The 15,947-nt window shown below is 60.6% G+C and overlaps 1 protein-coding gene across 2 annotated transcripts; it reads right to left on the reverse strand.

Moving 5' to 3' along the window:
• Positions 1-223: 223 nt before the first annotated feature.
• On the reverse strand, positions 224-15,739 carry PANK4 (pantothenate kinase 4 (inactive)). Of its 2 annotated transcripts, XM_040264167.1 has the most exons (19): positions 15,584-15,739; positions 11,656-11,738; positions 11,235-11,449; positions 10,647-10,830; positions 10,218-10,310; positions 9,721-9,874; positions 9,454-9,635; positions 8,852-8,933; positions 8,098-8,198; positions 5,858-6,013; positions 5,032-5,144; positions 4,701-4,788; positions 3,746-3,897; positions 2,697-2,752; positions 2,521-2,570; positions 2,008-2,112; positions 1,574-1,674; positions 1,395-1,463; positions 224-791 (listed from the first exon to the last, which is right to left on the reverse strand). In XM_040264167.1, the coding sequence occupies exons 1-19, from the start codon at positions 15,705-15,707 to the stop codon at positions 578-580; spliced, it is 2,322 nt and encodes a 773-aa protein (XP_040120101.1). In that variant the 5' UTR covers positions 15,708-15,739; the 3' UTR covers positions 224-577. The 2 variants fall into 2 exon arrangements, with proteins under 2 accessions (XP_040120101.1, XP_040120103.1); XM_040264169.1 differs by lacking the exon at positions 2,521-2,570 and having other exon boundaries at positions 2,008-2,078.
• Between the last annotated feature and the right edge of the window lie 208 nt (positions 15,740-15,947).

Below are 15,947 nucleotides of genomic sequence, written 5' to 3' on the forward strand. Positions count from 1 at the left end.
CCCAAGGGCCCTCGAGGGTCCTTGAAGCCAGGGCCTCCTCTCAGCAGGCTCTTGAGTCAGGAGAGCTGCTCAGAGCCCAGTCTGTCCCTGGAGCCATGGAGGGCAGGCGTCGGGGGAGGTCTTCTACAGACACGCTAGAGGCCACTTAGATAGAGACCCCATTGCCGGGCTTCCCAGGAGGGTAGACGGGCCCCCGTCACAGGAAACAGCAAAGGCAGAGGCGCTCCGTTCTCACTCTGGAAACTCTATTTGCTGCGCCCCGACCTCGGCATCCTGTCAGAGGCGGATATGTATATATATTTATATATATATATGTATATATATATAAAAGATTATTTAACAGTTAAATAGATTCCAATACGAATGTCTCATGGGACAAAAGTTGTGTCTCCCACCACGAACACGGCAGCATTAAAGGAACACTGAGCCCAAGGCCATGAGCACTGGGCCCACCCCGGCGCACCCGGCTCCGAGTCACTGAAGCACAATATAAATATTTTGATTTGAACACGGTTCCCTGTTGCAGTCGAAATACATTCCTGACGTGTGACCAGCAGAGCAGCCCAGGGGCCGCGCCTCACTCAGCTGGGACCTCATACTTGAAGATGACACTGAAGAGCTGGCCGCCCAGCCGCTCGGCCAGCCAGGAGTTCTTGATGACAGCCAGCTTGAGGCTCTCGCAGCACAGCGCCGCGTGGTAGTTGGTGTGGACGGCACGGCCCATGCCCTCGATGACCACCAGGTCGGCACCACGCTCCCGCACCAGCACGGCCAGCCCCTTGTCCAGGCGGCTTTGGGGAGGAAGGAGGCAGTGAGGGAGGTGCAGGCAGGGGCCTCGAGCCCTGCACTGATCACACCCCGCCTCCTGCCAAAGGAGTGACCCTGAGCCCACCAACTTTGTGGGCCCTGAGTCCAGCCTGCTTCCCAGACAACCAGCCAGGCAGCCGCCCTCCTAAGACCTGGGGATCAAGGCTTCGGGGACCCGCGGCAGCTGCACTCTCATTTCTACAAGGTGGCTTGTCCTGAAGACTGGGCCCTCATGATGCTTTTCTATTTGCATAGGGTTTTATTGTTCCCTCCACCCAGGGAGGGATGAAGTTGACACTAGAGAGGCGTCACAAGAAGAGACGGAGAGGCTGACACCCAGAGCCCAGACATGTCACCTTTATATGGGTGGTGCCACCTTCTAGGAGCCCTGGAGGGAGAGCCCTACAGCCATGAACTGATTATCCGAGGGCAACTACCCCGGGTGGGGAGACGGCCCCGCCACTTAAAGGGGGACAAAGGGCCCCTGCCCTCTCCGCCCACCCTCCCAGGTCCCCTGCCACCGGGCTGCGGCTGGCCCTGCTGACTTCTGCCGAGCCCAGGGGGCCTGGGAGTGGAGGGCCACCTACCTGAGGTCCAGGCATGGGGAGCTGGAGCCTGTCTGCACCAGCAGGAGCCTCTCTTCTCTGAGCGCCGAGCTGCCGAGCATAGGGGTCGGCACTGTGAGGTGACGCCCCAGGAAGCTGCCCCACTGTGCCCCTGCCCCTGCCCCCTCGGGGTGCCGGGCCCAGCCTCCCACCCAGCTTACTGGATGACGGGGTCCATGGCTGCAATGCGCTCAGCCACAATGAGGGACTCGCTGTAGGTCACGTCGTTCAAGGCGGGTCCTGAGTTGCACGCCAGGATGACCTGTGGCAGGATGCCCAGCTCTTTAGCAACCATGATGGTGCCCGGCCAGCCTGGGCTCACCTGCCCGCCCCGCACCCCCCACCCCCGGGGTGCTGCTGGCCAAGAGCATGGCTTCTGGTGATCTCTCAAGGCCTGGAGAGCTCTCAGGTCAGGCTGACCAAGGTCAGGCTGACATAAGCCCTGGAACCCGACACGTGGGGTCTCTTCCTCTCCTCCCGCCCTGCCGCCACCTCCCTGACACCTACCTGCGCACGGAGGAGCCCAGGGCAACGCCAACCCCACCGGGCGCAGGCGCGCAGGGCAAGGGTCCTGCCACGTGGCCCTTACACTCACCTCCGTCCCTCTAGAGAGAAGCTCCCTGACAAAGGGGAAGACTCCCAAAATGACGTCTACTCCACTGTTATCTGCGAAAATTAAGGCACATTTGTGAGGGGGCCCCTGTAAGACAAAACCAGGACGTTCAGTTGGGAACAGGCGCGTCCAAGCGTTCCAGACACCTCCACAGTCCACTCCCCACGGCCGGGCAAGGGCTGCCAGGTCTGCCAGCGCCGGGGGCATGGGGCAGCCCCAGCCTCTTCCAGAACAGCTGGCCTGAAGGACCTCTGAGCTGAGGCCAGCAACCTGATGTCTGTCCTGTGGGAGTCAGGCTTGGAGCAGGGAAGTCACCTTGTACTCCCAGCTTGGGGGTGGGGGGAGACTCTAGGGAGCCCTTGGCTTACCCCGGGTCCCCACCCTGGGCAGCTCTATGCCCATCCCCTGCACTGCCTCCCGTTCACAGCCCTCCTGCTCAGCCCCCTGTCCCCAGGCCCCGAGGGCACAGGACAGAGGTGTGGCAGCTCCGTGTACCTTCAGTCTCTGCAGCCATTTGCCATAGGAGTCCACGAGCCAGGGCCGCTCTGTGGGAACAGGGACGAGGTCACTCACTGCCTGTTTCTCACCTGCCCCTGGCTTCGTTGGGAAGCATGGCCCCCGCTACTCTCACCCAAGTCCCCGGACCAGAGGCGAGTCCCAGGTGCCCCTACCTTGCAGCTTCTTTTTTGCCTCCTCGAACCCAAACTGCGGGTCAGACTCAAGGACACTGCACAGGGAGGAAGACATAGTCACCCAAAGTCCAGACCTTAGCTTAGTCCTGACTTTAGCCCCCAATCTCAGCTCCCTGACCGTAGCCTCTGACCTTAGCTCCTCCCTGATCTTAGCCCCGACCTCAGCTTCCTGACTTTAGGCCCCAGACCTCAGCTTCCTGATCTTAGACCCAGAACTCAGCCCTGGCCCTCAGACCCCCGACCTCAGCCTCCCTGACCTTAGGCCCCAGACCTCAGCTCTCTGACGTCAGGCCCCCGACCTCAGCCCTGGCCCTCAGACCCCTGACCTCAGCCCAGACCTCAGCCCTGGCTGCCTGTGGCCCCGAGCTGGATGAGCACACGGTCACCATCACTGCTGCCGCGTCTGCTGGGGATGGGGAGGTGGCACAGGAACCTCCGTGCTGAGGCCGTAGACCAGACCCTGAGCAGTGCTGGCCACCAGCCTTGCCCAAGGGGTGGCAGGGATGTGGGCAGGGAGGGAGGCAGCGGCTCTCCAAGGAGCCCGGATCTAGCAGCACCCAGGGTTGGACCGGGTGAGGCCCCTGCATGGCAGTGCTGCTTCTGCAGAGATGGAGGTGAGCCCAGGGAAGGCACTGAACGGGGGATGGGGGTCCTGGGAGGCGCACCCTGTGACCCAGGACTGCTGAACTTGGTGAGGGACGTGCTTCCTCCCACACCCCGTACCACCGCCACCTACTCTACATGGCCACTGTAAATGTGGAGTTTCCCACTGAAAAAACCCCCACGCCTGCTCTCCTATGGATGGGAAGGCTGACCCCCATGCCTGTCCTGTCCACTCCTGAGGCCACAGGTGTCCAGCAGGGCTTGAGCTGTACCCCATCTGCTGAGACCCACTGCTGGTGGACCAAGCTGAGCCAGCTGAGGCAGGGGTTGGGGCCACCCAGGGCCACATGTGGCCGAGGGGCTGCGGCTCTGAGCCTGAGCTGGAAAGAGGGGGCGGGACAGGCCAGGGGCGGGGAGGCACCTACTCAGAGACGGCTTTTGCGCCCCAGTCAAAGACGTTGCCAGCCAGCAGCCCCTTCACCAAGGCCAGCTGCCTCTCCTCCCAGTCCAGTGCGTCCAGGGCACTGACCACCCTCTGGAAACACTTCAGCGCCACACCATTGTCCTTCTGCTTCACCTGTGGGGAGACACGCATGAAGACACAGGCCAGCCTCCCCCAGCCCCCCGCACCTTGCTGGGACCTGCAGGAATACCACCAACCATGGGCCTGCCCTAGGGGACAGGAGACCAAACAAACCCAGGCCATGTTAGTTTAAAAATGGCACTGACTCACAACAATGGGGGTGAGAAGAGCCAGGGGTGCTGGTGTTGGTGCAGGTTTCAACTGCACCCTGAGGGCTGAGGCCCAGGGGTGACTGTGCCATGGCCAAGGGCAGGGCAGAGCAGAGAAGAGCCAGGGCGGGGGCCCAGATCCTCATGGGCACTGCTGATCTGACCATGAAACCCTCAGCACCCAGATCCTGTCTCAGACCCCTGTGTGCTGGGGAGGGGTGGGGGGCAGAAGCCGGTGTGTCATGCTGGCCCCTGACCCCTCCCACTGCTCTGGGGCCGCCCACTGCTCCTGGGCATGTGGCCTCCTGGTCAAAGAGCCCAAGGAGGCCTCCAGGTCGCCCGCCAGGCCCTGGAAGGCTTGTCAGCAGGACAGACATCCTCAGGAACCAACTCTGAGCGTCTGGGCCGACCTCAGGAGGCACCATCGCCCACACCCATACCAGCTGCTCGTCAGACCCACGACTCTGCTCTGCTTAAGTGGTCACCATGCTGCCTGTGATCAATCCACAGCTGATGCTGCTGACAGGCCGCCCAGGGCTTCTAGGGGATGAGGCCTCACCAGGGTGACTCTAGGGTGCAGCCTGTCGCCAGGACCCCGTACCTCCCCACAAGCATGTACCCACTCACCCACGAGAAGAGAGTGCTTACCTTGGAATAGGGGTCTGGGAAGTTAAATTCATTCAGACAGTGCTCTCTCGTGTCCAGGAGGCTGCGCACAGTCAGGGTCCCATAAGCACTGGGGACAGAGCCAGGTGGAAGGCAGCTGAGTGGGCTGGACAGCCAAGTACCTGCCCATCGCGCCCTCCATCCCCAGAGACATCCTCAAGGTGTCAGATGACAACAGGGTGTCAGATGACACCCAGGAAGCCAGTGGGTGGTGAGGCTGAGTAGGCACCGGGCTGTGCTTAGGGCCCCCAAGCGTGGGGGAAGGGCACCTAGCTTCTGGAACTTGGCCTGGGCGGGTGCAGGGGGCACTCACAAGGGCTGGTGCCGCAGTGTCTGCAGCTTGTTCCAGTACTTCTGCCGGAACTTCTCGGCCCTCTCGGCTGCGTCCACAGAGCCTGGTTGGCTTGCCACAGCACGTTTTACGACCTATCGAGGACAGGGTGGCCAGGGGTGCTTAGGGCAGCCCCAAGCCCATGGATGGCAGGCTCACCGGCCCGCCATGGCAGCCACTGGGGGCTTCCCCTGCCATTTGGAAACGGGGTCGCCACTGCCCTGACCCAAAGCTCATGTTCATATCCTCCGATATGATCCCTGGAGCCCACCAGCCACCAGCTCCTATCTGGCCAAGGGGACAGGCAATTCTGGACCATCTTCAGAGTCTGTGTGGGCAGGGTGGGACCCTCACTCTGAGGACAGATCCCATGGGCCTCTCTCAGGGGCTCCATGGAGAAAGAAGTGCTCCTAGAGGGGCTCTGTGGCCTTGAGACGTGACTAGCCTAAGTCCCGGGTCCAGTCCCTGCTGCTCCTGTGCCTCTGCAACCTGCCTGCCTTCTCAGGAAACATGGGTTGCCAGGCGAGCCCAAGAGGATGAGCTTCGCTGATACCATGTCCCAACCAGATACGACGCAGAGCCACATTTTTGAACTATAAACAATGCCGCAAACAAATGGCTCCTGGAAAAGTCCCTGTCCTTCACCATGCCTCTCACGACCCCTTGGGAACCCGAGGCATTCAGAGATGGCCATGTTCAAAGGCCCACAGTCACCTTTCCTGACGGTTGGGTGTCTTACTCCTGGGGGAATGTCCAGCTCCATCCCCATCCCTCACCCCACCCCCACCCCACCTGCTCTGGTCCTCACCCCATCCAGGGCCTCCTCGAAGCAGGTGAGCCAGTACTTGCGGGCCAGGGCGTCGTCCGTGAGGTCGACCGTGTCGGGCACATAGGAGGATGGGTCCAGAAGGAGAGGCAGGTTGACCAGTGGCCTCTCCAACCGGTCCATTTCCAGCAAGTCAAACTGGAAGGATGAGAAGCAGGTAGGTCCATCAGCCATGTCTTTTCAGAAAAATCAAACCCCGTTCCTGCAAGTTCAAGAACCGGCTTCTCTGCACAAAGGGAAGCTGTCCCGTGGTAAGTGGACAGCCCCGTTCCCCCCATCTCTGGGCCCCTCACGTCCTCTCTCAGGTGAGTGTCCCCTCCACTTGTCGGGCCTGAGCCTGACACCCTGACCTCCTGGACACCCTCTGTCTTCCTGCTGCACCCGGGTGCTGTGCTCTAAGTTCAGGACCCTGTGCACATAGCCACCTGTCTGGTCCTCACCTCTCCTACTAGGGGTGCCACTGCCACCGTCCTCATTCTCTGCCCAAGGGGCCTATCCTGCAGCTCCTGCCCAGAGCCAGTTCTCCAGCAAGGACACACTGCCCCCTCCTGAGGCCCCAGTGCTGAGCCACTGCTCCCACCATGCTCTGAGAGGGCCTGGACACTCGAGGCTGAGGCCAGTGTCATGGGAATAAAGGGTTCCATGTACTCGGCCCTGACCTCAGATGAGAACTGGGGCGGGCAGCCATTCCGAGGCCACAAGAGCGAGCTCGGGCTCCCCCGCTAGGCACTCCTGCAACCCTCCAGGGAGCTGCCCCCTAGGAGCGCTTCTGACCGGCCCACTAGTGGGTTGTGGCAGCAGGTGTGCTTGGAGCCAGGGATAGTCGGGATGAGAAGAGTCACCCCATGAGGGAAGGACTGGTTTCGAGGATGCCCCTGAACATGTGTTCAACAGAGTAAAAGGTGCTGTGTTCCCAAGGGGGTCAAAGGTAGTGGCCTCCAGCTGGTCCGGCTTGCAAGGGCACCCCCACTTCCCTGATGGGTGGGAGCTCAAATCTGAGCTGGACCTCATCTAGGCTACGGATACTCAGAGAAGCGGCTCCAGGACACAGCGGAGATACCCACTCCCACCCGCAAGGCTGCAGGGAGCCCAGCACACCAGATGGGCGCAGGTCCTGGAGGGTGACTGTGCATGTCAGGGCTGGCTGAAGGGTTTCTAGCCTTCCCACCTGCCCATTTAGTTTTGCAGCCTGTAGAGCTGGGATCTGCACTGCGCGCCCTCCGAGAATCAGAAACGGGGCCTGGAGGACGTTGGGCCTTCCTCTGAAAATCAGTCACAGCTCTGACAAGGCCTGGGCCTCACCACCCGTGCCCTAGGCACCTGAGCTCAGAAAGGACCCAGCTACCCTGCATAGCTGGGCTGGGTGTGAAGGACGCAGTGTGGAGCATGGGCCTTGCCTGGGAACCGGGGCTGCGGCATGTGGGGGGCTCCCCCAGGAGAGAGACGTGGATGAGCACATTCTTACCATGTTTATGCCAACTTTTAGAAACTGCATCCACAACTGAAAAGCAATCTTCCCTCCAAACAGCCCACAGACTTGACCTGAAGGAGGCGCCCTGGCCCTTGTGCCCAGACCCAGCTCCTGCAGGCTTGGCCTGTCCTCCTGCCCCACGTGGTTCTTACAACCACTCCTGGGCTATTTGGGATGTGCTGTCAACAAGCCAGCAACAGCGTTCAAACAGTGCCCTGGGCCCGGGTGGGCTATGTGGGACCACCCAGTCCCACCTGGAAGCCCCACTCCACATCACCTCCATAGGCCTCAGCCCAAGGGAAGACTGAGCACCAGGCAGTATTTCCCAAGGACAGCAAGCTCTGCACGCCCGGAACTGCTATGGAACTGTCGTGCAGAGAATATGACCTAAGAGAAGGGGCCCCGCTGGGTTTTTACTTGATTGTGCTATAAACGAGCCAGAGCTCTGGGGAGAGATCCCCAGCCTCCCTAAACTTTATCTTTGCTCTGCAAACACGGGATGAACTGCATGGCTCTGGAGCTCCAGCTAAATGTCTGAAAAAGCTGAGATGTTATAGAAGGAAGGAGGAAAGTCAGCTACAGGTACAAACATCACTCTTCAACCCCCAGAGTATGTGGTTTGAGACTGGCCTGCACCAGGAAGGGGCAGGATTGAGCCTGGCTGCAGCAACACAGGGCCTCTCTTGGGGGAACACCGAGAGTCCACAGAGGTGGCGCACGTGGGACCCAAGGCCCCTGACTCCGTACTCACAGTGCCGCTCCTTGCCCGCTGGGTGGGGCAGAGCTCAGGCGATGAGCTCATGAGCCCAGAGCTGCCAGCGTAGTTTTCTCCCCAGCTGTACTGGTTTGGGTCTGCAGGACAAGAGACCCAACGTCAGGGGGTAAGCAGCTCGGCAAGCTACAAGCCGGGGGTGGCTGGGCCACAGCTGGGAGGACCAGCCACTGAAGGTCTCCCTGGCGCCAGGCTGTTCTGTTGTGCTATTTCTCATGGGCTCAGAGACCTGGCAAGATAATCACTGAGACCTTTCCAAGCTTCTGAAAGGTCTCCCTGGTTATCTCATCTCACATAAGAAACTGGATTCAAGGACACAGTGAGGGTCAGCCCATGCCACTCTGATTGGCGCTGATCCCAAAGAAGCCTACCCTGCGCTTCTGGGGACAGAATCACACCTGCGATTCCTTCACGTGTCCTTCAAAGAGGACAGACCGGAAGCACATCTCAACAGCTGGAGAGATGGTGGCAAGGGGCCAAAGGGTGCAGGAGGGCCAACGTCAGGTGTGTGGAGCCTCTGCATGAAGCCCGCCATGCACGAGGACCCTGTGGGCTGATTACATGGCATCCACGTGAGTTGGTTTCCACTGGCTCCTCAGCGATCACAGGAAAGGTTCCCGCCACTGCTGGGAGGGGCCCATGAAGCCCCTACATCCCACTCACAGCCTCCCCGAAACCTCCCCTTCTGGCATTGCCGGACATGGGCCAGGACCCATAGCTGGGCTGCACTTACTGTCTTGCTCGGCTCCTTTGAGAAAGGCTCCGATGGCGCCCAGGTAGCCTTCGTGCCTCAGAAACAGCGCCTGGACCTCCCCCTGGCACAGAAACACCCCTGAAGCCAGCCTCGCACACGCAGCACTTGGCCCAAGAACATACATCCACCTGAGGCAGGAGGCCTCCCTCCCAACACGGTGAAGGCTGCCCACTGTGCACTGTCCCCTGGGACTGTACGCACACATGGGATTTAAAAGCCCACCACCTAGAGCGTGCGGGGCATCTTCCACAAAAACAGACAGCCACCCAGTTTCCTGTGCTCACCAGGTACGACACGCCCCCACAGTGCCCCAGCCGCAAAGCTCACCCAGAGCTCTCAGTAAGAAGCAGTCCCTGGACCTCACCCTTAGCAACACGCCAAACTGAGGCGGCCACGGTGCCCCAAACACAGGATGCCCAAAGCTAGAGGGTGGGAAGGGGCTGGGGGCCAGGGTTTGGGGCACTCAGTTTCCGGTCCTGCCTCGCTGCCCCCTCCCCTCAGGCCTGCTAGTTTTAGAGACACAATAGAGGGGAGGCCGGGCTGAGGGTGGGCAGAGCCAGGAAGGCAGCGGAGCTTGTTACCTTGGAGAAGAAGTTGATGCTGTAGGTGATGGTGCGCATAGTGACAGGATGACCACGGATGAAAAAGCCGCCAAAGTACACGCGGTCCAGGCAGTGGAGCCTGGCGTAGAGGCAGGCGAGCTGCCCGATGTCATTGCTGATCATGTGCAGCAGGCTCTTGGCCATGTCCTCCTTGGAGAACTCTGGGGGACGGAAGCAGCGCGCTGGGCAGGCAGCCGAGTGGGCACTGTGCGCCGCGGTGAGTGAGAGCAGGCACGGGGCCAGTACCTTGGTCCGCGGTGGCAGACTTCCCAAAGCTGCTGGCGATGAGGTTGCCGCTTAGCCCCAGGGTCTCGTGGGCCCCTCCATAGATGTCCTGAACCAGCATGTCCACGTTCGTGTGCTGACCTCTGGAGGCCAGCTGCAGCAACTCATCAAACTTCTGGGGGACAGAGCAGATGGGGCTGTCAGGGACTGCAAGCTGGGGGAGCTCCCCTGCCAGCGCCACAGCATATGAAAGATGCCAGCTGCCAACTGGGGCCATCTCAAGACATGGCCCTGGGGGCGCAGGGCAGGGGGAGGTGGGCATCCTCTTTGGAGCACCCAGCCAGGTGATGCTCTGGCCACTCAGATGCCCATCCTCCTGAGACTAAGTAACAGGAAGAGGCTAAGGGGAGAGCCACTTGCACACAACCCCCGCCAAGCACAGACCCCAACCACACAGCCTCCAGCCCTCTCCGGAGGGAACTAGAGCCAGAAGCATACAACCCCGGTAGCCGAAATACCTTTGTCTTGGTGAGCAGAGCCCCAAGCCCCCAGAAGGTGCCGCCCCCGATGGAGCTGCCGCCAATCCACTCGAACCTGTCCTCCGTCTCCACCTGGAGCAGAACAAGGGCAGGTGCGTCAGCAAGCAGGCCCCCAGCCACCGGCCAGCAGCTCCTGCAGCCAGCGGACGTGGCGACTCGGGGTATCCCCTACCCAGGTGACAGTCCTCTTGGAGGCCAAGTCTAGGGATGCTTGGCAGGTGCTCAGGGTGGAAGTAGAGCTGCCACCTCCCCACAGACAGCCAGTGTCCAGCACTCTGCCTGTGGCCCATGAACACCAGAGCCAGGCCCAAGTGTGCCCGTGTCCCTATGCCCAGCACAGCTGACACACAGCCAGGGTTCAACACGCCACTGTGGAAGCCACACCCTCTTCCACAAGCCAGGCCAAACCTTCACGATAGAGACCCCTGAGCCGATGTTGACCAGGAGATATGGGAAGATGTTGGGGTGGTTCGTCTGAAACCGGAACTCAGGGTCGGAGTCTTTCTGGTACACGAAGGCTTCGTGTGGGATGTTCTTCAGCACAAAGTTGCAGCCCTTGATCAGGCAGGTCATCACATCTTCCTTGTCAACCCTGAGAAAGAAGGGCCCGCTCACTGGAGCTGGTGTGCCCATGGACCCCAGAGCCTCCATCCAGTGGGCCAGGGAGCCTCATGTCACCACTGGAGTGGGCAGACTCGCCTCGGGGTTCCCCTTTCTTCCTTTCAGCCCTCGTCCCGCCCCGTGCAGTTCCCTTCCTGAGGTTTGGCCACCCAAATCCCGCTGCAGCTGGCCCAGAGCCTGACCTCAGGCCCATGGCCCCCTGGCAGCTCCCCAAAGTCTCACTGTGGTTGTGGGGCCTCAGGAATCCCCAGAGCAGGGAGGAGGGGGTGTATAGCAGCTGGGCCACTGCAGTCACTACTTCAGAGCCCGACCCGTGAGCTGAGGCCAACCAGCCTCCGAGCTCTCATCGCACACCATCCCAAGGTCCACACTTACTTCAACTGCAGCTTTTCTTCGATGAGGTCTTTGAACTTGTATGCCCCACCCCCAGTCGCCTGGATGACCTTGGTCTCAGTGTTGACGAGGTGGTCTTTAATGAAGTCCAAGCAGGCTTCTATGTAGGTGTTTTCGAACTTTACAAAGTGCAGCCTGGCGGTTACCTCCTCTTGGACGGAGATCTCATAGGGTGACTCGTGGTCCTGCTCTGTGTCCTGGGGAGAAGTTGGGGGACCGCGTTTGTGCACTGCCTTGGGGAGGGGGCAATGCTGAGACACAGCCCCAAGCACCCACAGCAGTGCCAACGCAGGTGGGAGCCAGGGGCATGAGCGAGGGCAGAAGGGGAGCTAAGCTAGGAGGCACAGAGGGGTGTTAGCATTCAGCAGTGCCAGGGCCTGCCCAGGCCCCTCCCAGAGCTCACCTTGCCCGAGTGGTCGAAGGACCGCACCTTGGCGACTTTGTGCTGCACGGTGGAGTAGTAGGCCAGCTTGGTCAGTGACCCGCCTGCGGGGGAGACACGGACGCGGCAGATTCAGGAGCGGCTGGAAGGGACCTGAGGCTGCCCCTCCACAGGCCCTCCTCTGCCAGACCCAGGTCCTGCCCATGAGGTGTTTGGTGCTACTTGAACTTGAAAAGCCTGCAGGGCACCAAACAGAGGAAGGGAGTGAACTGTGAGACCCCAACCCTTTGCCTTCCTTGAAAAGAAAGGTCTGTTCTTCCTCAGAGCCCAGCTGAAGTGGAAACTGTCTCTCCTCGAGGAGCAAAGAGACAGGGCTGCTTCTGGGTGACCTCAGTGACTGCTGGTGGTTTAGGAAAATTTGGCACACTTGACAGTCCAGGGAGAAGTGGTGGAAGAGGCGCTAAAAGGAGCATTTTTCAGAGTGGACAGGTGGGGGAGGGACTGTTTTCACCAGGAGCATGGAAGGAAGGGCCCCGGGAGTGGCGGCCCGAGGCCTGGACTCGCCAGGGAGATTGGCAGCAGGACTCGTTAATGCCCCTGGCATGTAACCGACCACGCAACATCAGGAAGCAGATGAGGCCTTTGGGCAAGTTAAAAAGATGCCCAGAGTGGTCCTTTCCGGAGTCAGAGAGGAGGCATCAGGGAGGCTCCAGGTGATGCAGGGCTGTGAGAGCAGCCAACTACATACAGCGTAGAGAGAGGCAAAGGCTCAGCTCTGCAAAGCGACTCTGGAACAAACTGTGCTTCTCAGAAGGCCCGACAAAAATGAGGAGGAAGCCCTCGTCATGAGAGGAAGGTTAAAATCATCAACAACCATTGTTTTGTGACACAACACCAAGGGAGCATACAGGAAACGCTCAAGTCACAACACGCATCTGGAGACGCCTCTGTACCCGAGGGCCACGGCTCTCCCAGGTAACAAAAATCAAAGCCCCATCTCTGAGACCAAGCGCACTGTCCTGGTCCAAGCTGCCCGCATGGCAGCGGGGACAGGGCCTCCAGAGACATCCTGTGAGCCAGCCTCATCAGGCACGGAGGGGCCCACGTCCAGTTACTGAATCCACTGTCCTGGGCTTGCTCCCATCCCGAGGCCATGAGCTTAAGACAGAACTTGGCTTTAAGCCTCCTTATCCCTTTTTGCCTGCCCCCAATCCCAGCTTGGCCTGCAGCACCTTTCACTGAAATGCCTGTTGCCGGATTCACCTCTATGAACAAATCCTTTCCTAAAAAGAGGCAATACAGGACCTCCTTGGAGGTCCAGTGGTTAAGACTGCTCCCCGCCCCCCGCCCCGGTTCAGCCGATCCCTGATTGGGGAACTAAGATGCTACTGCCATGTGGCATGGCCAAAAAAACCCCACACATACCAGCAAACGCAAAGGGATGAAGACCTATTTGACAAGCTCATCAGAAGTTACTATCAACAAACTCTCTGGTCACAGAAATCCAACTGCATATGGTGTGTTCTCTAGGTCAGCTACAAATCACAACCATGACTGTGATGGCTTGTGGGGGGCCCTGGGGATTGGTGAGCTGGGTTCTGTGCACTGCATATCATGTGCACCAAGTGGGAGAAGCCTGGCCCTGCCCAGACTTGTCACCCAGCTCCACTGAGCAGCAGAAGGGGTCAGCAGTGTGGGCGCAGCCTTTGCTCTGTCTGAGCCCAGATGTGCTCACAGGGCAGCATGCAGGAGCCTGTGGGGACCAGGAGAGCCCGTCTGCTCTCAGGTCCCCTGGGATTAGAGTGCACCTCAACCTGTCCTCCCCCCGGCTCCACACGCCACACCAGACAAGGGCAGTGACCAGGTACACCTACACAGCACTGTGCTCTCTGGTGGACACCGTGGGCTCTCCAGGCCTCCCGCCCCCTGCCCTTGGGGCCCATAGCATCCTGACTGATGAGAGGAACCTGAGCCAAGACCTGTTCATCCAGATCCCTGGGGCCCTGGCGTGCGGCAGTCCCTCCTCTCTAGGCATCCAGGGGTGCAGGACACTGCTGTGCACATTCCCGCCCTGCGGCCCCTTCCACTTCACCCAAGGAAACCTCCCCCTGCCCAGGAGAAACCTGGAGTCAGAGCTTCCCTGGTGGCACAGTGGATAAGAATCCATGTCTAGGAGACAAAGGTTTGGTCCTTGGTCTGGGAAGACCCCATGTGCCAAAGAGCAACTCAGCCCGTGAGCCACCATGACTGAGCTGGCCCTCTGTAGTGAGCTGCAACTAACTACTGAAGCCTGAGCACCCCAGAGCCCATGCTCTGGAACAAGGAAAGTCATCACAGTGAGAAGCCTGCAACTAGATAAAGTCCGTGCAACACAGACTGAGTGCAGCCAAAACTACAAAACAAAACAAAACAAAAACCTGGCGTCAAATCAGCTTCAAGTATGTGTTGATAAAGCCTCCCTGAGGCTTTTGAAGCAGGGACTCCACCAGCAGACGGGGGTGCCCCACCACAGAGAGGAAGGGGCTCTCTGAGGACCCTGCAGCTGAGCCCTCCTGGACGGAGAGGCTTGGGGAGGGGAGACAAAAGGGAGAGCCTGCTTGTAAACCGAACACTGACAAGCACTCTGGCTTTGCAGATTCCTGGTTGAGGACCACTGCCCCAAGTGGTCCTTCACCAGCTAGCTGCACTAGTAAAAGTCAGTCCTTACTAGCAATGAACATGTCCTTACCAGACACAGAGGACCCGGACCGGAGACAGGGGGGCGGGAATGGCGGATTTCAGAGAGGAAATAAATACAAACACTGGAAACATCCCTTTGGGTCTGCCAAGGAACCTTGATTAGGGAGGACAGGCAGGCACTCCTCCCTTTGCAGAGACAAGCTGGGGCCACACCAAACAATCGAGGTAAGACTTGTGGCCAGGAACTTTTTGGGAGCATTTCAGAAAACAGTTAGGTGCAGACTGGCTGGAGCAGAACTCCCAGAGCTGGGGCAGCAGCACCAAGTCTAGAAGCTCAGAGCACAGGGCCAATGGATTGGGGTCACCTCCGGAGTGAGCAGGGTTCAGAGGACAGCGGTAGGGCTCACTCGAGCCCCCAGGCTGTGCCTCCGCTCACCGTCTTCCAGCCCAACGTCCAGCAGGGCACCGTTCTGGCAAGTCTCCCCCAAGGAGGACGACCTCCCGCTCACAGAGCTGCCCATGCCCGCCCTCTGCCAGGATCCGCCCGGCCTCGCGCTTTGCAGGTTGGGACTCAAGGCGCTCCCCACTTCCCTGGATGCCCCCCACCCAAGCCCCTGATTCCAGGGACTCCCAAAGACGGTGGGGCAGGGCGGCCCAACCCCTCCGGGGAGAATCGCAAAGTCCGTCCCAGCGTTTACAGCGCGGCCATGCCTGGCCAGGCGCGTGGGGGTCCCGGGCGCTCAGGCTGAAGCCCGGACTGGCCACTGACCAGCCAGGTCTCCGCGCCTCAGCGACCACATCTAAGAAATCGGTCGTCGGCAGGCGTCAGCGAGTCGGGGAGGGAAGAGGGCCCCGTGGGGGGCGGTCCTCCAAAACCCTGGCCCCAGATCTCCCGCCAGCGGGGAGACGCCCCGCGAGGCGGCCGAACCCCACCCCACCCCCGCTCCGAGGCGGAGAGCCAGAGCGGCCGCCCAGCTGCTTCTCCCTCAGGACTGCGAGCCCCAGCATGCCCTGCTCCGGCCACGCGGCGCCTGCTGGGAGCTGCAGTCCGGTCGCCGCGGCAAGAGCGCGCGCGCTGGCAGCCCACAGACTACAAGGACCGATAGGCTGTACGCGCCGGCCGCCGCAGACCACAAGGCCCGACAGGCCGTGCGGCACCAGCGGCCCGCGCCCCGCCCTTCGTCCTTGCCGCCACCCTGGCCTGCCGGCCCCGCCGCCCGCGCCCACGCCTGCCCACGCCGCCCTGCTCCCTGTGCCAGCCCGCGGCGACCTATGTCTATGGCGAAGCGCTTGGCGTTCTCCAGGTTGCGGAAGATCTCGTCGGGGGGGAGCGTGATGCTCTTGTCCAGGCTGTCCCCGCTGCTCCCGCTGCCGCTCGCTCCACACTCCGCCATTTTGAAAGTGCCCGGCCAGCCTCATCAGCCATGGAGATATATGCGCATATATTTGACTGCTAAACGCCTCCCGCGCATAGATTATGCTAATGAGCGCCAGCGCCGGCCCCGCCCCTCCCGCCGCTGCCGCCGAGGTGAAGGCTGGAGGGAGGACACAGGCGGGCGGGCGCGGGTCTTAAGAGCAAAGACAGCGAGGCAACTGAACGCAAAACCTCTGGGCCGTCGTCGTCTCCGTTCTTT

Source organism: Oryx dammah, unplaced genomic scaffold (assembly GCF_014754425.2).
Source record: "Oryx dammah isolate SB20612 unplaced genomic scaffold, SCBI_Odam_1.1 HiC_scaffold_21, whole genome shotgun sequence".
NCBI classification, from domain to species: domain Eukaryota; kingdom Metazoa; phylum Chordata; class Mammalia; order Artiodactyla; family Bovidae; genus Oryx; species Oryx dammah.

Coding starts and splice junctions, on each gene's coding strand:
- PANK4 (XM_040264167.1), bottom strand. CDS start 15,707: ATGGCGGAGTGTGGAGCGAGCGGCAGCGGGAGCAGCGGGGACAGCCTG. Junction 10,311..10,646: donor CAGGGGTCTCTATCGTGAAG/GTTTGGCCTGGC, acceptor GTTCTGCTCCAG/GTGGAGACGGAGGACAGGTT. Junction 1,675..2,007: donor TTCTCTCTAGAGGGACGGAG/GTGAGTGTAAGG, acceptor ATCCTGCCACAG/GTCATCCTGGCGTGCAACTC.